Source organism: Dermacentor albipictus, chromosome 5 (genome assembly GCF_038994185.2).
Source record: "Dermacentor albipictus isolate Rhodes 1998 colony chromosome 5, USDA_Dalb.pri_finalv2, whole genome shotgun sequence".
Lineage (NCBI taxonomy): Eukaryota > Metazoa > Arthropoda > Arachnida > Ixodida > Ixodidae > Dermacentor > Dermacentor albipictus.
The window spans coordinates 31,611,945-31,637,845 of record NC_091825.1 but is presented as its reverse complement, the minus strand read 5'-3'; the positions used below and the strand labels follow the sequence as shown (position 1 = coordinate 31,637,845).

The following is a 25,901-nucleotide window of genomic DNA, read 5'->3' as shown; positions in this document are numbered from 1 at the left end:
TATATTCTTATTAATCAGGAATCCGACTCGTAGTTCTCGTCTCTCCGCTAAGGCGCGTTAGCACAGGACGTGCCCGCTTTTTATCACTGTATATGCTTCATTTGTACTCCTAACTTCACGGAGCCCTATTATATCGCATTTGCTGCCCTCTAATTCCTCCAATAGCACTGGTAGACTCGCCTCACTAGACAACATCCTAGCGTTAAACGTTGCCAGGTTCATATTCCAATGGCGGCCTGTCTGGAGCTCTTAGCACGCTCTGCTGCGTCGCAAGGCTGACCGCCGCCGTGATCAGTTGCTTCGCAGCTGCTGGGGACTGAGGGCCGGGGTTTGTTCATATAGGAGGTTGTGGCCGTGTACTGTACCAGAGTGGCCAATCCTGCTCTGGTGAGGGAGTGCGTTAGCTGTCCTGGTCACCGGGATCAGGCCACGCTCCAGGCCTGTTTATGCAGTTTTATCAACACGCGGGTTTTTTCTTTCTTCTTTAAATCAGTGGATTAATCCGGTGCAGCGGTGGTGTAGAGGTAGAACACCCGCTTCGCGTGCAAGACGTCCGTGGTTCGAATCCCGGTGCCACGCAATTTTCCACGCAGCCTCCTCACGACTTGCCAAATCCGCAAGGTGTCCTCTACCCCGTGCAAAACCATCGATGCAGAGCATACACATCGAAGGACTGCTAAAACATCGTTGACATGCTGCTGATGGATTGATGAGTGAATAAATATCATGTTTCAAAAGTCATGGAACTCACCCAAGCATATTCTTTTGTTGACCATTTCACATGAATAATGTCATGAACAAGATCGGATCAAAATATTAATGGGTTATAATTGAGTATGACCAAGCCATTAAAGTAGTTCTTGCGTCATTGTATATACCATTAATTAACAGTAATGTGGCAGGCAGTTTCAACAAGGTAGATCACCCAATACATGTCGACATATATGTTTGTAAAAGACATTGAACTTACTCCACAATAGTTGAAAATTATTCCTGTTGAGCACTTTCAGTGGAAATATCATTGACACGATTGTGTTCACATTCAGTAACAGCGTTTTGGACGTGTTCGTATGACAAGCTAAGGCTTAAGTAGCGCATGAAAGGACGAGGACACAGAAAGACGTGGTACACACAGGCGCTGATTTACAACAGTGTTTATTTCGAGAACAGTCCTATCTGCGTTAATATAGGTGAGCCTGGCAAACTGCGCACCTGTGACGATTCCTGATGTTGCCTGTATATGTGGCTCTCTCACTCGCAATAAACACTGGTGTAAGTCAGCGCCTGTGTGTACCACGTGTTTGTGTGTCCTCGTCATTTCATGCGCTTTAAGCCTCATCATATGGTTAAATGTTGTTAAAGAATTATTTAATGCCAATGCACATACACCGCACATACCTTATTATATTGGAACATAATTTTATATCATTTAAAACCGATGTGAAGACTTCACCCTTAGCACCCTTTGCCCCTTCAACGCGCGCTCGCTGTATGGTAAGGTAGATGGAAGAGTCCGACAGCACATTCACATAAATGGTTTACTTATGTTTATTTCGTAGATCTCTTGCAAGCATTACAGCAGGCGGGCGCCGTATGATGTCGTATCTGAGAGCATGAACAGCGTCGGAAGCGTTACTACATCATCTACACCCCGCATTTTACTTCTTCATGGCCAATACGCCTCGCTTGGACGTGTCTTATCATCTTATCCCCTGAGGCTAATCTGTCGGCAAACCACTATGGTGTTCACTACAACCGCGCGAAGACAACTTAGGTGGCGGCGCAGTACATCGCAGTGAGCTCCTCTTCGCCACCACAACAGAGAATAATGTCGACAGCGATTCTAGCGTTGATTTACGCGTCCTATTTCAAAATGAAAGCAAAAGAGGACATTCTTTCTCTATGAATATCCCAGCAACAGATGTTGCATTTTTAAAACCGCGCAGGTTGCTCTAGTCACCCGATAATCCCTCTTGCAATGCTGCATTGCAACATGGACCATAAAACAAGTAAAGAAGGTAATTAAATAACTTTTGTTAATTAGTGGGTGACTTACGAAGGATTCTCGACCACCGTGCACTAAGGGGCGAATAGTGGAAAAAGTCATCGCCGATTACGGTGCTTCTTAATGCGAAATTTGAGTGCAGCGAATTACGTGTTTTCTTTTCGCGATATATTCGTTGGTGCGGACAATCTGTTTCGTGCGGCACGTTGCAAACGGTGCGAAATGTGGCGCCACCAAACGATCAATTTTCGCTCGTTTACGCTCGATCACCATTGATGCTCTTCGATTAGCAGTTTGGCACGCCGTGGAATCGTCTCGTTGACTCCCCACAAGCGAATACTAACCACCGCTTACAAGTCAGGCAGAACACAGAATGATTAACGCCGGCGCTCGTGTTCAAGCGTCCTTGAATATATACGTGAGTTGTACGTTCGAGTAGCTTATTGATAGCAGAGGACGCATGCTTTGATTAACATATTCCACAAGCACTCACGTCCGTGGTTTGCTTTAGAAGCCTGTAGTAAAACAATTAAATAAACATGATGGACGTCATGGTATGGACTGCTTATGCGAAATTTTGCGATGCCGAACCTTCATGTAAGACTTTGTTATGATGTCACGGAGAGGGAGGCAATATCAACATTATATTCCTTTTGTGTAGTGCGGATTGCCTACTCGCGACCTGGTACCAACTGAATGATGAAAGCAGGCATGCAGGACCGCACAAACACATGCGGTGCCCATGCTGGCAACTTTCACAGACGCCTACCTGAGAATGGCCCAGGTGGTAAATTGCGTTTGCCATAAATATTACGTGGAGCAAGGCGTCCTTGAAATTGACTATGAACATATTGTCTAGGCGTGTGAGAATATCCAACGCTTTTGATAACGCTTTCGATATTGCCCTATAGGGCTCAGTCCTCGAATCGAATAGCCACTATATTAAGGTACAAATATTTTTCGAACAGTGCCCGAATATTTTACTTCCTCGAATATCCACAATAAAACATAAAATTGACGCAAAATAAGTCAAAGGCACTTAGGTATCCCAACGTGAATGAATGCGAAACCAGTGAATTGAACCCACTCGCGTTAAACGTAATGGCATTGTTTTCACGTTGCCTTCTATTATTTATGGCATCCCGTGCTTTGACCTCGTTCAAGTACTTGTGTGGGCGTTCAAAGGAGCCGGGCGTTGCTACTGACTGAGAAGTCGAATTCGCTGGTTCTTCCATCGGAGTGTACGACAGAATTCGCCGAAATCGCCGCACCGAATGAGAGTAGCCAGAGACAGCAGCGGTTCTTTATGAAGAAGGGAAAGGTCAGCACTGCTGTCTGCAGCCTGAGCGGTAGCAGGGCTCAGCGTCAGTGCCGACAGCGCCATCGCAGAAGGCGCAGTCTGGGAACACTGATATGATGAGCCGCATCGTCGCCAGCTGTAGTAGATGACGACTACGAACGCATGAGCAGTGCCACTAGCACGTCTCTGCGACCAGGTGACTTTCTTTATGATCTCTGGCCACACCACCGGATTTTCCGCTTCACGAGCCATACATTGCTTTCGCCTTAAAATGCTACACTTTTCGTCCGATCTACAGGGAACACGATGTAATACAGTATCCTGCGTCTCTCAGTCCGACCCACTTCTTCGGCTAGACACCATCGCCCGAAATAAAACCTTGTTTAGACGCGACATTCGGCAATCGGTATTGCTTGGTGCAGTTTATAAATGCCCACGTGCGTCCTATTACAAAATGAATCAGAAAAAAACATTTAATGCAGCATACCTTACACGTTTCTGGAATGGTCTGCCACAACAATTCGAACTTGAAAAATGTGCTTTTTTTCAACCTTGGTCTCGTTGCAGCCGACTGTCATGTGTGGGCGATACGGTATACTCAGAATTATGTGGTCCGCAAGGTTACTTTTATAAACCGATATTCTAAATGACCGCTTATTCGCTTATGAAACCTAAGTTTGTTAACAAACTGCTTTAGTGTTCCTAATTCTACCCGAGTGCATGCACCCTCTAGTCTCGTACCAAGACATCACACAACACTACAAGCTAACCTGCAGAACATATGCACCCCCACACAAGTCACTACCTAGATGGATGGATGGATGGATGCGAAACTTTAATAAGGTCCTGAGGTACGCGACTCAGCGCGCTGCGGGCCGCTCCCACGTTGGGACAGCCAGGCCTTGCCCGACCGCCGCATCGTGGGCCCTCTGGACAGCCCATAGTTGCACCCCAGCATCAGGGCTCTTGATAGCGGAGAGCCACTTTTCTTCATTGATTTCTTCTGTGCCTCGTAACGAGGGCCAACGCCAGAGCATATGATCTAGGCTAGCGATGTCATTGCAATGCCTGCAAGAACTAGTGGCATAGGTGTCGGGATAAATTTTGTGGAATAAAGCCGGGCTGGGATAAGAGCCTGTTTGCAGTAATCTGAGGGTCAATGCCTGCGCTATATTTAACTTCTTGTGTGGAAGGGGAAACTCTCTCCTGCCGAGATAAAAGTGCTGCGCAATTTCGTTATATGTGGTCGGTTGATCTCTATTCTCCACCGCTGCGGGCCGGCGTTGGAGTTCTCCATGGTCGCGGAAAGTGAGACCTCGCGCCTTGGAGTGGGCCAGCTCGTTGAGGTTTCTGGGGCCTCCCGTGATGGATCCCATGTGAGCGGGGAACCACGTGAGAGTGTGGGTGGTGATGATTTTGCCGTCGAGGATGCGACAGGCTTCCTTACACACGGCGCCAACGCTGAAGGCGCGGATGGCTGCCCTGGAGTCGCTGAAGATGTTGGCATGTCCGTCATCCAGGAGGGCCAAGGCAATGGCCACTTGCTCCGCCGCACGCGACGACGTGCTTCGTATCGAAGCCGCGTTAACGGTTGAACCCCTGTGGTTGATTGACACCACCGTGAAATTGTCGCTGTTTCCATACTGGGCCGCGTCAACGAAGCAGCTGCCGCCAGGGAGTTCTGTTGCGCGGCGTAGGAGCGCCACCGCTCTGGCCTTTCTTCTTTCTACGTTGCGCTGGGGATGCATATTGCGCGGGGCGGGCGATATGATGATATTATCTTTCTGCTCTTTCGGTAGGCCTTGGTAGGCGTCTTCGACAGTGGCCGGGGGGACGCCCATCTCAGTTAGGAGTCGTCTGCCCGCCCTGGTGCCGGAGAGCCTGAGAATCTGTGCTCTTTCTTGTGCTTCTGCAATCTCTTCCAGGGTATTATGAATACCCAACTGCAGGAGTCGGTCGGTGCGTGTGTAGTTTGGTAGTCCGAGCGCGCTCTTGATGCCCCTCCTTATCATGGCATTTAGTTTGTCTCGCTCGGCCCTCTTCCAGACGTGCATGGCCGCTACGTACGTAAAATGGCACAACAAGAAAGCGTGGACTAGCCTTAACAGATTCTCTTCGCTCAGGCCTCTCCTTCTGTTAGCTACCCGCCTGATTAGACCGATGACGCTATCCGTCTTCTTTGCTAATTTGTGAATGGTGATGCTATTTGTGCCTGTCCCTTCGAGTGTCATTCCCAAGATTCGAATGGACGCGACTTTGGGAATGGGATCTCCGCAACTGGTGTAGAGATTAATGTCAACTTCAGGGGACGGTTTCCAGTTCTGTGGCTTGCGGCCCTTTCTACTTGGGCTGTAGAGAAGGAGCTCCGATTTCTTTGGGGAGCACCGGAGTCCCGTGTTGGTTAAAAAGCGCTCTGTAGTGTCGACAGCTTCCTGGAGAGCGGCTTCGACTTGTCCGTCACTGCCACCCGCGCACCAGACAGTGATGTCATCCGCGTAGATCGTGTGACCGATGCCCTGGACCTTGCCTAGATACCTTGAGAGGTCAACCATTGCGATGTTGAAGAGGAGTGGTGAGATGACTGATCCCTGGGGGGTGCCTCTTCTACTCAGCTCCATTGTCTCCGATTCCAAATCTCCAGCCTTGAGGATGGCGCATCGGTTGCTCAAGAAAGACCTGACGAAGGCATGGAAGGACGAGCCCAGGTCGAGCTTGGAGATGGCGTCGAGGACGAACTCGTGACGGATGTTATCAAAGGCCTTCTCCAGGTCCAAACCAAGGATGGCTCTCGTGTCCCGAGTGCAGCGTTCCAGGATTTGGATCTTGATAAGCTTCATGGCGTCCTGAGTGGAGAGGCCTGGCCTGAAACCTATCATGTTGTGAGGGAAAAGGTCGTTGGTCTCGATATACTCGGCAATTCTGTTATGGATGGCGTGCTCGGCCACCTTCCCTACACATGATGTCAGTGAGATTGGGCGGAGGTTGTCCAGGCTCGGCGGTTTACCGGGCTTTGGGATTAGTATGACCTTCGCCAACTTCCATTCTTCAGGTACAATTCCCTGCTCCCAAATCCGATTTATCTCATCTGTAAGAAACTCGATCGATGCGTCCTCTAGGTTTCTGAGAGCCTTGTTGTTAATGTGATCCGGGCCGGGTGCTGACCTACCATTGAGGTCGTGTAGGGCGCGGCGGATTTCACTGATTTTGAAAGGTTCGTCCAGCGCGGAGTTCGGCTTCCCTTTGTATACCGGGTATGCCGCCTCATCGGCCACAGTTTTGAGCGGCAGGTACTTCTTAGCCAACATCTCCAGCATGTCCTTTTCCGAAGACGACTTCTTGGCTTCGTGGAGCGCTTTAGCGAGGACACTTCTCTGGTTTGACTTGGTGCCGGAGTCGTCGAGCAAGTGTTTGAGAAGATTCCACTTCCCTCCCGTGCGCATCTGCCCGTCAATTGAATTGCAAATTTCGTCCCATTGCTGCCTAGACAGGGCTTGGCAGTGCTCGTCGATCTGCTTGTTGATCTCGGCTATCTTTTTTCTGAGCTTGCGATTCAAGCGTTGGCTTTTCCACCTCTCGAGAAGTGATTGCTTAGCCTCGAGAAGGTGTGCTAGCCTGCTATCCATTTTGTCTGTCTGTAGATCCGTCTCTATGGTTTTGGTGGTGGAGCAGACATCTTGCAGAATTAGTGCGCACCACTGGACGAGACTCTCCGGCTTTTCTCCACGGGCGGCGCGGGCCTTGCGAACCTCACGGAATTTGTCCCAGTCAGGCACCGAGAACGCCTTCTTTCTTTTCTGCTCCACTTGTAAGCTGGTGACCGTGATGTAGTGATCACTACCGAGGTCTATGAGCAGATTCGACCACATGGCTGAGCCAGCGTTTTTAACAAAGGCGAGATCCGGGACAGAGTCCCTGGTCGAGGAGGTGCCCCGTCTGGTGGGAAAGGCTGGGTCCGTCAATAGAGAGAGTCCCGCATCTCCCGCCTCCTGCCACAGGCTTCTGCCCTTGACCGTGTCGTGCGTGTAGTTCCACGCGTGAAAGGGGGCGTTGAAATCGCCGGCCACAACCAGGGGAGAGTTTCCGGCGAGTTTCGTTGCTCTAGTGATGATGGTTTTGAAACGTTGTCTGTGATCGCTCGGGCTGCTATATACGTTAAGTATAAAAATGCTAGAGGTATTGGATTGGCTTGGGATGACTTCTACTAGGGAGCGGGAGCGATTCCTCCGAGCTCTACATATTAATACATTCCCCCAACCAACCAGAAATCACCTCATAGTCCCTACACAATTCTCTCCGCTATACCGCTTCTGCACAGAGCCCATGTCCCTCAGGCACATAGTAGGGGGTGGCAGAGCGGCACCATTAAATCATCCGAACCCTTAACCCACTAACGAGCTTTGGGAGAGAGCCTTGGCCAGCTCCGACCTCGAGGATCAGCAACGACTGATTGCGAGGGCCCAGGACACGGCCTGAGCTCAAGGAATTCTGGAATGAGGACGCCTCTCCAAAGCTGCATTCACCCAATAAAAATGTTTATTTTCTTTCTCTCTCTCTCTCTCTACTTCTGTTTATAATGAATCATGTTTATAATAAATAGTGCAATTATGGAACTCTATTATTGTAATAGCCATGTTGGTAAAATTGTTTGATAATAATGGTGACAATGCAGCGCATTATTCGCCAACTTTTTGAAAAAACTTGAGTTTTCGCTTAGCGCTTTGGGCTATCTGATTCGCAGTCGACTTGTTTGTGGCACAATTTGATTCGGTCTAAAAGCATGCTGCGCGCCAAACCGCTGAACGACATTGTCCACGACAAATTTGTCCGAACGATTTGTCCACGACAAATTTTTCGAACAATCCGCCGTGGTTGCTCAGTGGCTATGGTGTTGTGCTACTGAGCATGAGGTCACGGGATCGAATCCCGACCATGGCGGCCGCATCAAGGTCGATCCAAATAGGTCGCGAAGCTTCGGGTGAAAAGCGGTTCAGTACAGATTGTCACCGACATCAGCAAGGGGGGTTATGGAAGCAGCGATTGAAGCGCGACTATGTTTGGAGGGAACAAACATTGGGGAAGAAAAAAGCGTTTTTTAATTCAAGCGAGACACAGTTAGAATAATTCAACGAAAATAAAATTCCTGGTCAATTTTATTATTCGTGACGAGTTAAGAAAATAATAGTTTATTCAATATTATTATTAATAATAAATGCATTTATTTTCGGCGCCCATCGTTACAGGAGGCGTTGACGCCACTATCACTCGCAACGCAATGCGCGTCTTGAAATGGGCAGAAAGGCGCGCTCGTAGTAAAGTTCACCTGTCGAAATACGCCCCCCTCACAGTTCGTGCTTTCTTGCTAGTTGAAGTTTGTCTAAATTTGGCGACATGGGTAGCTTCATCGCTTCTTAATCTGTTCAGTCAAAAGTAGTGAGCTATGACCACCAGATAAGTGTGTAGTTGTTTTCGTGCAACTGCGCCGGCCGACGAGCTTTGCATCCGATGATAGGATCAGCACCGTACACCTAAAGCTTTCGGCGGCCTCCAAAGAAAGTATGTTCTGTGCAGGGGTGCGATTTCGACAACCGTACGGCTGCCTTTTCCAGCATCGCTTTCCACGCTGAAAGCTCGAAACGCCCATCAAGTTCGTGGGGCATTTGAATATATAGCTCCAAAAGCAGGCCAACAAAACAAATTTCGTGCCTTCGAAAACAAAATGACGTCACTTCTGCTTTTAACGGACATGGCGTCAGATTATGTTTTCTTCCGCCGGAAGTGGTCCCACCACATACAGATGGCGCTAAGCCCCATGACCCGCCGATGGACCACCATGTTTTGAACGTATGGGCTCCTATGGAAGCTTCGCTACCAGGTATATTTACCTTGGCCGCATTTCGATGGGGGCGAAATGCAAGAACACCCGTGTACTTAGATTTAGGTGCACGTTAAAGAAGCCCAGGTGGTAAAAATCTCTGGAGTCTTCCACTACGGCTTGCCTCATAATCAGAAAGTGGTTTTGATGCGTAAAACCCTATAATTTATAGTTAATTTTTCGAAAAAGGAGAATGCTGCAATAAAAGTCCGAGAAGTAAGGCGGCCAATAAATTGGAATCCCGATGGAGAAATAGATTTCGTTGTTTTTTTTTTTTTTTAGAGCGCGAGCGCAGAATAAAATCTGTCTACACACTTTGGCTTAGTGTTGTTCTCTCGTCAAGTCATCCTTCATGCGCCTCTTTCTTTCCCTTTTCCCCAACGCGGAGTAGCTGGCTAGAGGAATACACCTCAGGCCGTCCTCTCTGCATTTTTTACCATGAAACTTCTCTCTCTCGCGTTCCAATAAACTCAAACTAAACTTTACATGAAACTTCGAGATGGCCGATGCCATGGGCGCGTTCTGCGTTCAGCAATTGCGCAGTGCAATGTGCCTGGCGGGCTGTCACAAAATGTAGACATCACACACGAGACCTTGACTCCCACCACTTTCACTTTAGCCTGCGCTGAGCGAAATTTGTTTTTAACTTTATTCGCATGCGAGCCTGCGCAGTTTCTTCGACTAATCACAAAGAACGAATTTGGCAGGGGTGCGCGGTATTGCCGGCAGATCACCCGTGGACCCAACTCCGCTTCACGAACGGGATCGTCCGTCGAACCCCTGCACTTGACATCACGCCCGATTGCCGATGCGGTACATCCTGTAGGGGCTTGCCGCCCATCGCACCCTCCGGCCATGCCTAACCAGAGCTGCCGCGCCGCAGTCGGCGACCGCAGTCGCCAAAATTGCTGTTTCATTTTGGTGTTGAGCGTCGGGAGGTACAATAATGATAAGGCCATTGTCGGCAGGACCACTAGTGCTACGTAGTAGCTGCTTGCAGAAATGCAATAGCGCGCGGGTTTGCTTAGCCAGACTCTCAGCGAGACATTTATTTTAGGGACAAGGTCTTATATTTAACAACTTGCTATCTATATTGGTTTCGTGCGATGAGGGTATCTAGCTGCCACTTCCTGTAAGTTTTTATTAAAATAAGACCATTTCAGGCCTTGTGGTGCACGTAGGACGAAGAGAAAAGGTGTCGAAATGAAGCCTGGAACGAAAAATACGCACAGAGCTAGCGTAAAGCTTTGTACGGAGCCCTATTAACGCTTAGTTAACGCAAACAGGTCCATATTAAACAATGTGTGCACTTTAATACTGCGCGCATCTGAAACCTTAAACGGAACTGTTCAACAAAGCTTATTAGCCGATTCCGGAGATAGGGCGGTCCACAAATGGGCCCTGCAAACTTTTGCTTTCGGACTTGTTCCCCCGATTGTACTAAATATGTGGGCCGATCCTCAAAGCCATGAAGTCTAAACAACGAACACCATGATACACTAAAGTTTCTTTTTTTTCTTTTTCTTGAGCTTTGTTATTGTAGCCTTATCCGTGGCCTCCATCTCGAACTTATTGCCTTCATATTTCATTTTTAAACATCTTAGGAAAACAAGAAAACGCCAAAGAAACAAGCAAGCAATACATTCGTAGACTGTTGTATTGCTTGCTTCGTCGTATTGCTTGTATTGCAGCAGTGATCGGCTCACGTTCTGTCAGCGACGGTTTGGCCAGCACGACGGCCGCTCCTGTGCAGCAGAGGGCGTAGGATGCGAGAAGCGATGCCGCCGAGTTGGACACGTTGACGCAAACACGGCATCCTGCTGAGACACCCAGCCTCTGGAAGCCGCTGGCAAAGCTCTCCATGAGGGATAGAGCTTTGGCGAAGCTGAGCCATTTTCCATCTCGTTCCTGCATGAAAGTCACTCAACTGCTGTGACCAAACGTGCTTTTTATGTCACAATTATCTTATTGCATGTCGGCCTCTTGTGTTTGTGGTTTGCATCGGAAAGGATTGCCGTGATAAGAACTTGGAAGAATGATTTCAACATTCAATTGTATCTCAAAATTTTTATACCCTGCAATTAAGGTAAAGCGCGGTGTATTTGATAATAAATTCTCCTTTGTAGATGAGAAGCCGCAATGCAATTTCGCCTTAGGCGTGACTGAGTTATTTGAAGCAAAACTATGGCTGGCGTTTCACCGGCTGCTTTAAGAGGCTACTGAAAATACTGGGCAATCGTTTGTCCCTTTTGAAGCAAAGCTTTCTTTGCCTATTTTCCCGGGTATCGCATGGCTTACTGGCTGCTCAGTCGGTTGCTGTGTCGACTGATATATTTGTGGATGGGTATACGAAAGTAATATGAAGCTGGTTTTACAATCCTTGTATGTTGACCAAGCATGCAGATATAAGTTTCATTTTTAGATATATTACCTTGCTGCATAAAACATCAACATATAATGACTGCTCACAGGCACGTCTACAGCACAGTAACATAAGTTAGTAGCATGGTGATTTCTATTTTTTTAGCCTTTTCCTCTCATCTTTCTAACTCCTATCTCGCGTCCCTAGCATAGGGTAGCAAACCGGCTACTCAAATCTGGTTAGCCTCCCTGCCTTTCCTCTTTATCTCTCTCTCTCTCTCTCTCTCTCCAGTTAACGGATTTTTCAATTCCCTGCCTTTTCGTCGATTTGCGCATTCGCTATCTGCAATCGGTTTATGCCCATTTTCTTGGTGAATCCTGCAGAATACAATACTACAATTCTAAACAAAACCTGGGCATTTAATTTTGGCTCATGGATATCTCTAAACACCGATTTCTTAACAAAATGATGCCTTAAATTTCGAAGATTATTTGATTTACTTCATTTATTTAGCCATTCGGTATGTGCCACTGAAGGTGGGCCCGTTTTGGGCCGATTCTCCAGAAAAGAGATGCCTCCACTGTCACGCAAGAGAATCCCTAAATGTTGCTAGATACGTGTCGTACTTTTGTTTGCATACACCTGTCATCACCTTTCTTCCCGCAACAAGCTTGGTACATTCCATTCGTCCTTGGAATATATCTAAGTAGGTGTACGTCTCACACTGTGCATCTGCCAGAATTAGATTTCGCGTTTCGGTATAGCCTGTGATCGATGTTGTGTGCAAACGTAGAAACAGCATGACAATTAATAAAGCTGGGAGCTTTTTCGTGGATAAACGTGAGCCTTTCATGAGATTACTCATTCATCAAGATGAAAATATTCAAAATCCTTGACTGTAAAAACGTAATTAAATAGTCTACTAAGCATTACTTCACACAGATCTGACATCTGCGTGGGATCTGCAAGCCTTTTGTCTGTATTTTTCTCTTTTACTCGCTGCGGTAGCTTAGGACAGAAGGCATTCGCCTTCTGAAAGCGCGATCACACGACAGACTGGTGCAGGAAATTTCGCAACGGATAGGTTTTCACGTGACGTGTGTGTCACCACAAGAGTCTGCCCTCGCCCAGTCCGACCTGCTCCACACGTCTGCCAGATGGAAAGGTCGAGCGGCACTTTCTTCTCCTTGGCAAGGTCATCTGCGGTGTGTTAAGCGTAATCAGCGATAAGTCTGACAGCATCGGCTGAATTGGTCTGATTTACTGGACCAGCTATCTGGTGGGGAATCGCGTTTGCGATCACAAAGGCGTGTATTTATTTTGTTTCTTTGTTGACGATGAACACACGTGTGATAGTTACATCGCACGGCCCACATGGACTGGCACAATGAGCAATGTGTAGAGAAGAACGCTGTCACCACCCGTGTCAGTTGCTATACCTTCTTTTCGTGGGAAACGCGCATAAAGGTTAAAGACTAAACATAAGGATTCCGCTAGCACACTCTAGCTTAGTGTCTCTGTGTATATATCACACACAGCCGCATTGGCGCAACATACCCTATTCAGTACTCACGCTTGTCGAAAACGCGGCGAGCGATGGCCAGAAGTGGTAACACAGGAGTGTGTTGTTTGTGCCGGCAGAACGCGCGAAAGATAACGCCGAGGAGCTCAAAAACCAAGAACTCAAAAATTCCGTCTTCTGAAGGACGGAAAACATGCTTTGCTCCCACGCATTTGTCTTGAGTGCGAGTAGAAGACATTCTGTGAGGTCTAGCGTGGGCTGGTTAAGTGCCTGTGTTGTGGTAACTTCTATGTATGTAACGTACCATCCTGTCGGCTGCGACCAAGTTGTTTTGTAAATGCGCACTCGCCCGTGTATTTGTGCTGTTAAAGTGTAGGAAATAATGTCCGCGAATGGGGGAATGTTTGGAAATTAAACGTTTTGTTCATATTTTTTTGGTATTGTTATGGATGCGTCGATTGTTTTCTGTGCCATGTATGTAAAAGTGAGCTGCTTTTGCTTGTAATGCTGCCGATTCACCACTTTCACACGTTTCGCCTCTACACGCCTACTTCTAAAGGTCTGAATACCAAACGACACATGCTTGCAATTTACTTCTTTCAGCTGATGACGTCCGGTGGAGCTTCGTACCGGAGCTAATGCTGCCTACCTGGTGCGACAATGTTGGATGAATCCAGAGGAATCCCGGAACGGGCATTTATATAGAGGGAAATAAAGATTTCCTCATTTCACAAGGCGTCTTGCGTCTACTTTATGAAATTGCACTTGACACGTACAAATTCGATGGAGGCTTGTAAAGGTCGTTCGAAATAATTTTTACTAAATAATAAAACGATTCTTCACAAAGACCGTGCGTGGTCAAGCAGCAGAAGCAAGAACAAATGCCGCGCCGATCAGCACAGCCGGCGTAACGCATGACAGCTAGCGTTCAAAGCCGAAATCGGAGGTGGGGTTCAGGTGCTAATCCCATCCGCTCACGCGCTACAGTCAATTCGGCCATCAGGCTCTATGGGAGTATCCGCTCCTGATGCATGTCCTTCTCTGTGGTATAAGGTTGTCTTGCTGTTTGCTTCCCCAAGTTTGCGAGGTGCCCTTTTGTGTGGGCGATACATAGGAGGAGTGTGCGTGCGTGGCGTGTCATTGGTCCCCAGCGGCATATTCGCGGCCACTGTTGGCACTTAACACGGAGTTTGTAACCAAGTGCGCGTTAGGGTCGCTGAGCCCATGGTCGATAATTTTGCAGTGTAGTACTTTGTGTTCACAGCGTCCGTTAAGGTTATTTGGCACCAATGTATACCCACAAAGTACCACGTTAAATGGTGTACGCGAGAAATAGAAATTGTATTGTCCCTTGATCATCGAAACACAAAACGGCAAACCGGGCAACCAGCGGCGAGAAAATCACCTACCAGTGCTGACTTATCCGGGCGTTCCAAGAAGCGCCTCTGGACGTGCTGGTAGAAGGATTCGTCTGGAAGCAGTTCTAGGGCCGGGTAAGGTGAAGACACTACGCATTCCTTGATGGGCGCCCTAGTCTCGGCGGTGTTTCTTCTTTCGGCCAAAGTGAGGCAAACGCTGCCCTGCAGGTTGTAACGCCAAGTATCAACGCCAATTTCACCAAGGTTTTCCTCTGGGCACCGACACGCCACATCAGAAACGTCACTCATTATAGATATCATGAACGAATGCTGCCAAAAGAGGGAGTGCCGTCTATGCGCGACAGCGTGGCACAGTTTGCCCGCTATTGCCCTTGCAAATCTGGCACGTGATGCGTTTCTTGGAAAAAGAAGACCTAGATATCGCTAGTGTTTACTGAGAACGACAGTAAATTTTCCCGAGATATTCTTATCTTGAGTAGGAGTCAAAGTCAAGGGGCATTGAAGCTGGCGCTTCGTTTAATCTGGAGTATTTCGCCAGGAAAGCTTGGACTGTTTACCTGTGCACCAGGAACATGTTCAATCACCAACTCGCCCAGCTTGCCGTCCTAATACACCATAAAAGACCAAGACGGGTGCTTATGCAGGCCATCCACTTTCTTTGCAAACGCCGGTGCTTTTCGCTTTTCATGCACTTAGACAAACAAGATAACGTGATTGCTTGCTTCGTCATAGAGGCAGTCATAATGCAGCTTGTGTGATGCTTGCCAGGCGAGTGTGGCTCGCTGCGAGCACGTGCCGAAAACCTTATGTAACACCATGAAATGAAGTCCTATACTTATTTTGCTTATTTCCAATTGGTAATAACATACACTTCCCAAATGCAAAGATGAAAATAAATTCGTCACTTTCAGGAGCGACGACCACGTGCCGCTTCACGAATTGTCGTGTACAGGTAGGCTGCATCGTTGCATCATTAGGTATACCACTGCACGCCGTAAATACAACGCTTCATTGACGGCATATCTACTTAGTGTTTCTTTCTTAGGATCTACGCGCATATCAAGCCGCCATTTTTTTCGTACTTGTGCCCATCGCCCATCCGCGCCAAATTGTTTCTGTGGAAATTGATTCCTTGGTGCTTTTAGAATATTTTATTTCGAGACTCTTTTAGACAACTCAACGTGATGAAGGTGAAAAACCTAAAATAACGTATTGAAGCCATCGTAGCGCAAAGTAACATGGATAATGAAAAGGACAGGACATCACGGGCGCTATTTTCGGGCAATCGAGCACTTCCCCGCTCCAACGTCCTTGCGAAAGGCGCGCTACAATGGCTTCAATACACACTCACCAACTCGCCAAGAAGTTTTACTGCGTTATATAATAACCTACACGGGAGAGATTCCACTTTGTTGCAGCAGCGCTGCCAACAATTTTAGCGGCCCTGATCCGAATGGCCTGTAATGCAAGCTAGGTAAATTGGGGATCTTGTGGAGTCCGTGTTTATTGTTGGTATAGCGAAAACCCTTATCGTTCTCAGAGATATCTGGGTGTTCATTTCTATGGCTTTAGAGGGAACAGTACAGTAAAATTAAATAACATCTCAGTCATGCATAGAAACTACAATGCTCGTACTTAAACCAGGGGTGCGATCTTGTACGCGTTCCAAAATACAACGGAGGCGGTCCGTTCCACCGAGCCGCACACGCTTGGTCAGTTTGAACGGTGACGAACGCCATGACGTCAATTGTGAAGTGATATCTGCTGTCAATCATTCCGTGGTGTCTGCTATCGGACGAACGCAACGGAACGGACCGCATATTTCGCGACGGAAAGAACGGACCGCCTCCGTTCGAGTTTGGAACGCGTACAAGATCGCACCCCAGGTCGCTGAATTATACGGCGTTAATATGCGCTTACAAAGTTTCAAACATTACGAAAAAGCCACTGAAATTCATCTACTCTTAACGCGCTAACTTGTAGAAAGGCGCAAATCCTCACTCAGCAATATAACCGGCACTCTGTTAGGTTGAATAAATGTACTAAGCGCGGTGCTTCGACGCTTTTGTATATATGCGGTCAGGCATAATTCGATTATGTGTTACATCATGCGCGAACAGCGGTGTGCAGCTTTTAAACACACAACTGTGTCACTGGAAATAGGCAAAAATACGCGCCTGTCCTTGCGTTTTGGCCTTTGTCCCGCTAGCGCAGTGGGATTTCGCTAGTTTATTGCAATGAAAGGCTACGAAATAAAGAGTACACTAATTGCCGCCTTGATTATGTCACTAAAACACATATCAAAAGCTTGGAACACTAGTGTACCGCAAACAAGACGAGGACACCAGACGAGCGGATGAGCACACCGACACGGCCATAACTTCAAAAATATCCTTATATCCAGGAAGCATGCCGTAGACATGCCTTCTGCTTTGGGCGTCTCACAGGTCACGTGCATACACGTAAAGATTTAAAAAATGGCCACAAAAATAAAGAAATGAACCTGCTGAAACATTTAGTTTAACCTCAGCTCTCGCGAAGGAATTAGAGTTCTTTATTCGAAAAAGAAATGGTACCAATACTGAGCTATGCATACCCAACCCTGTGGATCAATTCCGCTTTTATAATCAGCTGAATATATAGCTCAGTGCAACGTTAAATAGCATGAATCAACGGATTGAAACGTGTGTTCATAATTCAGGTCATTCACAATAGACGGCTGATTTTCAATATAACATAATTGCACCATTATTTCCCAAAACATAAATCTGCTTATGTGCGACTCCAGCACTCATGAACCGCTTTGTCTGTAATGCCCGTCTCCGCTTGCTTTTGCTAACGAAACCGGGTGTCGTGTGCCAAGACAAAGAAATAAAAGAAACAGTGAAAGCACCGCAGTGCTGTATCTTATCTTGTAGCAGCGACAGCAGTTTATGAGTGTGATGACTGTCCCGACACGTTTTGTTACTACATTCAAAGGTTTTTTATATGTTGGAGACCTTACATCGGCTATGCAGGTGCCTTCTACGATTTTCCTATCCTATATAAATAATTTTAAAGTGCAGCTCTAAGGCACCCGCTCTTGCGTTGAGCAACGGCGTGCCTTGGCGTCATACCTCGGCGTAACCGAGTCAACGAGCACAGCGAAAGACGAAAGCGAACGCAGAGCGCAGCGGGAGATAAAAGGAAAGCGGGCGAGGAGGAAAGTGTAGGAGAAGATTGCAGTGAAAGCATGAGGCGGAAAGCGGAGGACAACCGCAGGGGAGATGGCCTACGCATGCGCAGAGTTGCAGGCGCCCACGGTCGCCGTTACTAGACTAGGTTCAGTTGCGTGACGCTCCGTAGGCGTAGTATATGGCGGGCACCCCCGTGCCTTGGTTCGCAACTTACGAACAAAGCAAGTGTTTTCCCAGATGCGTATTTTAATGTTTGTGTAGTGTCGCGTTTAGCAGGTTGAAAAATTTTACTGCACTATGAAAATGCTGCTGTGCTCCCCCAGAATGCGCTGATTCAGCCCTCAGTCAAGGGCCCCGGCAGCCCTGGCTGTCCGCTGCGTTCTAGTAATGAGCTATTGCTGATTATGACTAATTAATCATGCGAACGCAGTATATGGCTAATGGGGGAGAAAATCCGGCGTAGGCGTGACTACATGATTTAAAAAAAAGTGAAGGGGGCCGAAGTGAGCCATTGGAGGCAGGTGACCATGCCAGTTAGGGTAAAGTTAATTCAGGAAAAGTTAATTAACGCAGTGTGGATCAAGGCGAATGCAGTTAAGGCACAATTAATTAAGTCGGAGTTATTTAATGCACTCGACCCCACTATCATTAGTGGAAGTAGAACCCAGGACCGTTGGTGCTAACGAGGTCGAACTTAATTAAGGCCCAGTATTTAAGATAGCGTTAATTGAGGCACTCGAACCCATAACCTTTGCTAGAAGTCGAACCGAAGGTCCTTGGTGTTACTGAAGGTGAAGTTAATTAGGCTAAATTTATTTCAAGTAGAAAAAATTAAGGAACACTTTTAATTACGATGGAGTTTATCACGACACTCAAACCCTCCGCCATTCGTAGGAGTGCAATCCACTACCTTTGGTGTTAAGTCGAAATTAATTAATAAAGTCCCAATTGTCTTAGCTATCGCCTAAGAGACGCGAAGGTGGAAGCCTTGTAAAGCCTACTGTAATTCAACGTATTCATTCTTAATCCATCTTATGGACATAGTCCCGCTTAATCCCCCTTAATCCTCCTTAATCCTCCTTAATCCTCCTTCATCCACCTTTAGTCGGCCTCAGTCCATCTCAACCCACTCTAATCAACCTTAATCAGTCAAATACGCCCCAATACACCTTAATCCATCTTAATGCACGTTAATCTACCTTGACCGACCTCAATCGTGTCACTAATCAATAATGAATTAACTTTGCTAATTAATAATAATCTCTTATACACAGGTGGACGTTTTTGGGTTTGCTTCTGGCCTTCCTTGAGTCACGAGTCATTTCTGTGCTTGTCAATGCGACCTTAAAAAGGTCTAAGGCTTTCGCCATAATATAGCTAATTATTGCACTCGAACCCTCGACCTTTGGTGGTGGCAATGATTATGCGTTATCCACGTAGGGATAAACAAGTGACCATTGAAAGCTAAGTTATTATTCATGTAAATAAATGATGGGTTCATTAATACAAATAGTTGCTGCTAATCAGCAGTTGTAGCTGTCAGCAGGCCAATCGGTGAATTAAATTTTTAAGTACTAATCTTCCACTTTAGCAACATTGTTAAAATAGAGAGTTTTGGCAGAGCGTTTACGGTCCGCTCCGCTCAGACCGGCCTATCACAACAATTGGCACGCAGCCGCTGAGCAAAACGCTACCGGGAACACTGACGCGTGTGCGCACAGCACACATAGCGGCAGCGGAACGTGGGACGCTGACCACGTTCCGCTAGGAACCTCATTTAGCGGTGCGTCAGGGAGCGTGTAGTTGCTTTCCTAATCGTTTTACCGCCAAGCTGAGAGCACGTCGGTGTCATCTCTGGAAGACGCTCTTGTTAGATAAGCGAAATCAATGCATTCTGTGCAGCCACCGGTGCGCGTGAAACGTGTGCGGAGCGGAGCGCAGGCAAACGCTCTGCTAAAACTGTCTAATAGCTCGAGCAAACGTTTGCGACAAAATATTGGCAGCAGCGCCACTAGGTCGGTGATGAAGCGCCGGTATGCAGCGGTTTGAGGCATGAACTCAGCGTCTGCGCTGGGCCCTATCTCTATTCAACGGGATCAACGTCTGCTCGAACTAGGTGTGGGTAGCCGCCAAGCGCTGCGCATTCTGGGTGGCGCATCATAAATTTGAAAGCACGTTTTGAATGATATTGAGTAGGAATAACTAAAAATGCGGTGGCCTCTGGCACGATGACTGCCTGAGTGAGCCGATGACAACTGGTGGTGGTCGGCCGCACCGACGTCGGAATCCTGCTTCAAAAGCTTCGGTTTATCCAAAACAAGAATTACTACAACTTCTGATAAACACACAACATGCTTTCAACTTGCTTCCTGTAGGTTACGAGTAGGCTGTCGCGATAACTTGACGCCGGCCATCGTGTTTCTCGTGGTGTTCCCTAAGGGGTGCTACAGAAGATGCGACAGGTGGATCCACTAGCTCCAGTGGCGTTGGGGCAGGGTTGTTGCGCAGTGAAATTCTTCTTTGGGCTGATTTCTTAACGGACACGATGGGAGTGACAAAGAAATATTTGAAAAAAGAAAGTTGGGAGTATCCCACGCATTTCTTAAATGAATGTTATGCTAAGCATTTAGCGGGTAGATGGAGATCTAGCACAGAATAATGTTCCGCCACGTGCGTCCAAATGATGGAACAGTTTCTCGTAAAGGGAGCAATGTTGTATGTGACTTTGTGACTTCTTTAGATGCGGCTATGGGCAAGGTGAAATTGCAAATCCATAGTAGCTTTCCGCAATGCACAAAGAACAAACATGGGAGCGAAATATAGACATACCGCTCTCGTCCAACGGATTTTCATTTCCACTCACGCCGCGTATGCGTACTCATTGTCTCATCTAGACAAGGAACATCAAGTGAACCAAATAATAAAACGAAATTGTGTATTACGCTAGCGTGTGTGTCACATCAACGGCAAGGCGATGGTGTGACGACAATCGCAGCTTTACAGTAACGTCGACTGCGGCGATGAAAGCGTGACTAATGGTCTGTCATATCATGCGTTTGGGTGGACGCGTTGCAAGCCTTTTTATTGCGACATGGGTTGATTATTCCGAAGGCGTGACAATGTACCATATGATCTGAAAGTACTATATCCATTACAGGAAAGGACCGAGGAAACTGGATCGGCCCTGAAGTTGCTGCGGTGTCAGCGTCTCGAAGTGGTAGCTGCCAAATGAGAAGAAGGATAGCGGACACTGGCGCACTCTCGCATCGATAAGCAGATTGCTGCTATGCGGCGTGCCGCACGTGAAGGTCGATAGTAACGTTGGCTGTTATTCACACCTCCCATGTCTGTCTCTGTGGGCCAATGAAACGGGCTCGGACACACTTGCTCTGGCTTTTCTAAGCGAACTGTTGCCGCACGAATTGACGCACGCGCCACGCGCCTAAAAGCACTAATTGGCGCGACAGGTATGCATGCGTTTATGGCCTAATAAGTAGTGATTCGGGACATTTCGCGAGGATAGCGTCCCGCTTACATGGGGTCCCGCCTGGATGGGACAATGTCACCCACTCCCTTCTGCAATGCCCCGGTGATTGAGTGTGTGGAAAATAAATAAATAAATAAATAAATAAATAAATACGTAAATACATACGTCAATAAATAAATAAATAAAATTATTCAAGACGCACTGAAAGAGGCAAGACAGATATCGAGCACATGTCTCGTATATAAACAAGAATGCGTCGCATTAAACACAGGTGATGCGACTGAGTGCTACATTCTCCATTGCGAACAAAGAAACTATACTTTATTAAAAACGAATCGTCCAGCAGTGTTTTGTTGTGGTGGCCTCAGGTGGCGGCTCGAAGTCCTTGAACTCGGGCCGCATCTTCGGCTTGCCGGAGGGCGCATAGTTGGTCTTTCAACTCCTAACTTTTGAGAGCCACCTCCCAGCAGCGGCGACGCCGACGGAGAACGTCCCCGGCGACCCCCGCTGCTTTCCCTTTCATGGAGTTTTATCCACCTTCCGGGATTCCGCAGAAATGGTTTGCCATTCTCGTCTTTTATTTTGTGACACGTACACTTACATTGGTGGCACGCACACTGGCTTATTCGGATACAGCATCGAGAGGGAACGTGTAAATTATGAGATCATAACTTCCTATTCATTTTGCTGTATTGCTACACACCTAGAGATGAGCCTATGTTTACCGTGTATTTGATGTAAAATGCTCTGAATAATTTCCTCGAATTTGCACTTTGGCTTCTATTTGTCACGTTCACTTCTAAAAGAATCTTCCACGTGCACGCCTTGTAGTTACAGCACAGATGAGTGCCAGTTTTATAAAAGAACAACCGTTCGGGCGCTCTTAATCTGTCGTCAGTAAGCCAATCAATCAGTTTCAGGCGACGTTTCGACAAGTGGACTTGTCTTATCCAAGGCGAATATACAAGTAAGCAGTATTGTATGTTAGAAAGAAAAACTGAGTGATGTTGTAACATCCTAATGCTCATAGGTCTTTATCATCATCATCAGCCAATTGTTACGTCCAATGCCGGACGAAGGTCTCTTCTTGCGATATCCAATTACCCATGTCTTGCGCAAGCCGATTCCAACTTGAACCATAAAATTGGCTATTTCGATCACCTTACCTAGTTTTCTGCCATCCTCGACTGCTCTTCCATACTCTGGCACCCATTCTGCAACTCTAATGATCCACCGCTTATCCTTCCTACGCATTACATGGCTCGCCCTGTGCCATTTCTCTTTCTTAATGTCAGAATATCGGCTGTACCCATTTGCCCCCTGATCCACACCGATCTATACCACTCCTAACGTTAAGCCTAACATTTTTTCATTCTATCTCTTTTTGCACGCTACCTAACTTGTTCTCGAGCTTGTTTGTGAACCTCAAAGTTTCTACCCTTTATGTTAGTGCCGGTGGAATGCAGTGATTGTGCACCTTTCTTCTCAATGATAGCAGTAAGCTCCCAGTAAGGATCTGAGAATGCCTGCCGTATGGGTATTTCATGGGCAGTACATCTCTATTCCGATAAAGTGAACCTGGTATTGGCTACAGCCTTGTTATTGTATGGTCCAGCTGCGTATCCGGGGAGGTGGCGGTTGGGCGATCGCCCCCTCCCCAAAGCCACTAACTAATCGACCCCCACTCCCCTTCCACCTCTCTCGCCAACCATTTCTAGGCACGTGGAAATTTTCAGGCCGCTGCGGTGACCATGTTTATACTCGGCGAGCAAAGCACCCCTCACTTCCATCTTTCTGTTCACGCGAAACTGGCTATTGCAACCGCCACCTTTGTGGAAGCGAGCTAATCGCTCCCTTCTCACCTCCAATTTCGCCCCTTCAGAGGGTAGGAGATTGTCTCAAAAAGCGAGGCCATCAGCGCGGCAGCAAGGAGGGAGCCTTCCCTTCTCTCTCATTTACTCAGGGACACGTGTTCCCTTACTCTGCACTGCTATGCTAGGAGTCCGTACTGACACGAGGCACAGTATCAATGATGTGGGAACCGTTCAGTGTCATTCAAATTCACATCTTTCGTCGTCGAGAGTGTGCTTCACTCATGCTCCACAAGAGAGCAGCACGAGCCACCTTCAGCTAAAGCCCCTCAATCTCCCAAAGTAGCGCCATTCGCTTCCCTCCTCCTCCGCTCGGCGCGGCCTCGACGGTGGCGCCGCCGGTGGTGGGCCTGCCGTAGCAGACCACGGCTAACACGCTACGGGAGGAAATCCGCAGAAAAGTTCGTTCGAGCCCTACGGAGCAGTTTTTTCAATCGAGATCTTTCTTCGTCAGTCGGTAACTGGCCTTTCGAATTTCGTGTTGTAATTGCGAAAGAAATAAAGAAAATGACCATTACTCAAGGCGTATTTAACGCGTAAAGCGTGCGACGTTGAGAGTTCATGTTGCTGATACACGACGCAAGCTCGCGGTGTACTCAAACACGCGCGTAATTACCAAAGTTTCAGGTGTCGACAGCGTGAATGTATGTGTACGTGGTTTCGTAGGTTCATTCACGTATCTGCAGGACACTTTTGTTCGGTCGGCACGTGAGAGATTACGGCTGTGTGCGGTCAGCAATGCCTGGCAACAGGGACGTTTTTTTTTCATTGCGGGGTGCTTTGGTAATCGTGACGATATATTGTTTTTTTTGCAAGTACTGCTCCAGGAGGGCACATGTAATGGCTAATGGAGGCCTCTGAAGAGCACGTAACATTACACTAATGCAGGCGTCGCAGGGAGTGTTCGCATACAAAATTGGCTGTCCTCGATTTTATACCCATTGGCATGCACAGGCTTCGGCGAGCCCCATTCAGTTCTGGTTCTAGCTTTGGTGTTCCCGTTGCCGCTTTGGTGCCCTGGAGGCACCGTCAATAATACGAAATAATGACAAGTTGTTACAACTAGTAAATAAAATTTATTGAAGAAATACAAACGCGCCGAGCAGCGCTAGCGCGTGAGTATTATGAAACGCCAACGAGGAATTTACCGGCCCACGTACGACTCTACGATCAAAGTGCACGTTCAACATCACCCGGCGAGCTAGATAAACTTATCCGGATCCATCCACTACGACCTCCATCCTAGCTTTAGTCGCTTCGGAACGTTAAAAACGTTAATCACCATAAACCAAATCAATACATGCGGGCATACATTCGAAGCTAAAATACTGCATCGTAAGTCATAGTGAGCCTTGCAAAAGCGTAGAGAATGTGCTAACTTCTGGTGGAGCTCAAAAGACACCCTGAATAAAGTCGCTTTTATGTCACAGGCCAGCTACAGATGCGTACATTTCACCGCAAGACGAAACTACATGAAACAAAGAGAGCACATTCGAAAAAAAAAGTCAAACAACGCGCTAAAAACCACGCAGAGCATGAACACACACTTTTTCGAAGCGGAATGAGTGAACTACACTCAAAATAAGAGGTTGTGAGTAGCCGTGGCCCTTACTTCACTATGCCGTGCGTTCTTTGCCACTTCCTCGAAGTCAGCCCGCCCGATCCTGCGAATCCACACTTCTTTTGGCGTTGCGCCCGCCGGACGGCAAAGCAAAAAGCTTTGCCGTCCAGCAAGGATGGCAAGGATGGCAAGGATGGCGCCACACACCCAATTTAGGATTTGGCAGTGGAACTGCAGGGGACTCCGCCATAAAAGATGCACCCTGCAGCAGTTTGTTCGCACTCACAAAGAAAAGCCACATGTTATATTATTGCAAGAAACGATGACTGATCAGGTTTCACTCCAGGGATACAAAGCTCTTACTCTCCGTGGGGATGGGAGAGGAATCTGCACATTAGTCAGCAACAAGTTCACTTTCGTCGCACACGATCTAGGGGTCCGGCCTAGCAAGACGGAGACCTCCCTAGTAGAAGTCATCCCAAGCCAATCCAATACCTCTAGCATTTTTATACTTAACGTATATAGCAGCCCGAGCGATCACAGACAACGTTTCAAAACCATCATCACTAGGGCAACGAAACTCGCCGGAAACTCTCCCCTGGTTGTGGCCGGCGATTTCAACGCCCCCTTTCACGCGTGGAACTACACGCACGACACGGTCAAGGGCAGAAGCCTGTGGGAGGAGGCGGGAGATGCGGGACTCTCTCTATTGACAGACCCAGCCTTTCCCACCAGACGGGGCACCTCCTCGACCAGGGACTCTGTCCCGGATCTCGCCTTTGTTAAAAACGCTGGCTCAGCCATGTGGTCGAATCTGCTCATAGACCTCGGTAGTGATCACTACATCACGGTCACCAGCTTACAAGTGGAGCAGAAAAGAAAGAAGGCGTTCTCGGTGCCTGACTGGGACAAATTCCGTGAGGTTCGCAAGGCCCGCGCCGCCCGTGGAGAAAAGCCGGAGAGTCTCGTCCAGTGGTGCGCACTAATTCTGCAAGATGTCTGCTCCACCACCAAAACCATAGAGACGGATCTACAGACAGACAAAATGGATAGCAGGCTAGCACACCTTCTCGAGGCTAAGCAATCACTTCTCGAGAGGTGGAAAAGCCAACGCTTGAATCGCAAGCTCAGAAAAAAGATAGCCGAGATCAACAAGCAGATCGACGAGCACTGCCAAGCCCTGTCTAGGCAGCAATGGGACGAAATTTGCAATTCAATCGACGGGCAGATGCGCACGGGAGGGAAGTGGAATCTTCTCAAACACTGGCTCGACGACTCCGGCACCAAGTCAAACCAGAGAAGTGTCCTCGCTAAAGCGCTCCACGAAGCCAAGAAGTCGTCTTCGGAAAAGGACATGCTGGAGATG

At 47.6% G+C, this 25,901-nt stretch overlaps 1 protein-coding gene across 2 annotated transcripts in view; it reads right to left on the bottom strand.

The window, feature by feature from the left end:
* The window catches only part of LOC135913847 (uncharacterized), an 89,455-nt gene that overhangs the window by 53,581 nt on the left and 9,973 nt on the right, over nt 1–25,901 (bottom strand). For both annotated transcript variants that reach the window (XM_065446548.2, XM_065446547.2), the window contains exons 2-3: nt 14,471–14,641; nt 10,884–11,085 (exon numbers count right to left, since the gene is read on the bottom strand). In XM_065446548.2, coding sequence (XP_065302620.1) covers nt 10,884–11,085; nt 14,471–14,641 — 373 coding nt within the window. The remainder of the gene's footprint in view (nt 1–10,883; nt 11,086–14,470; nt 14,642–25,901) is intronic.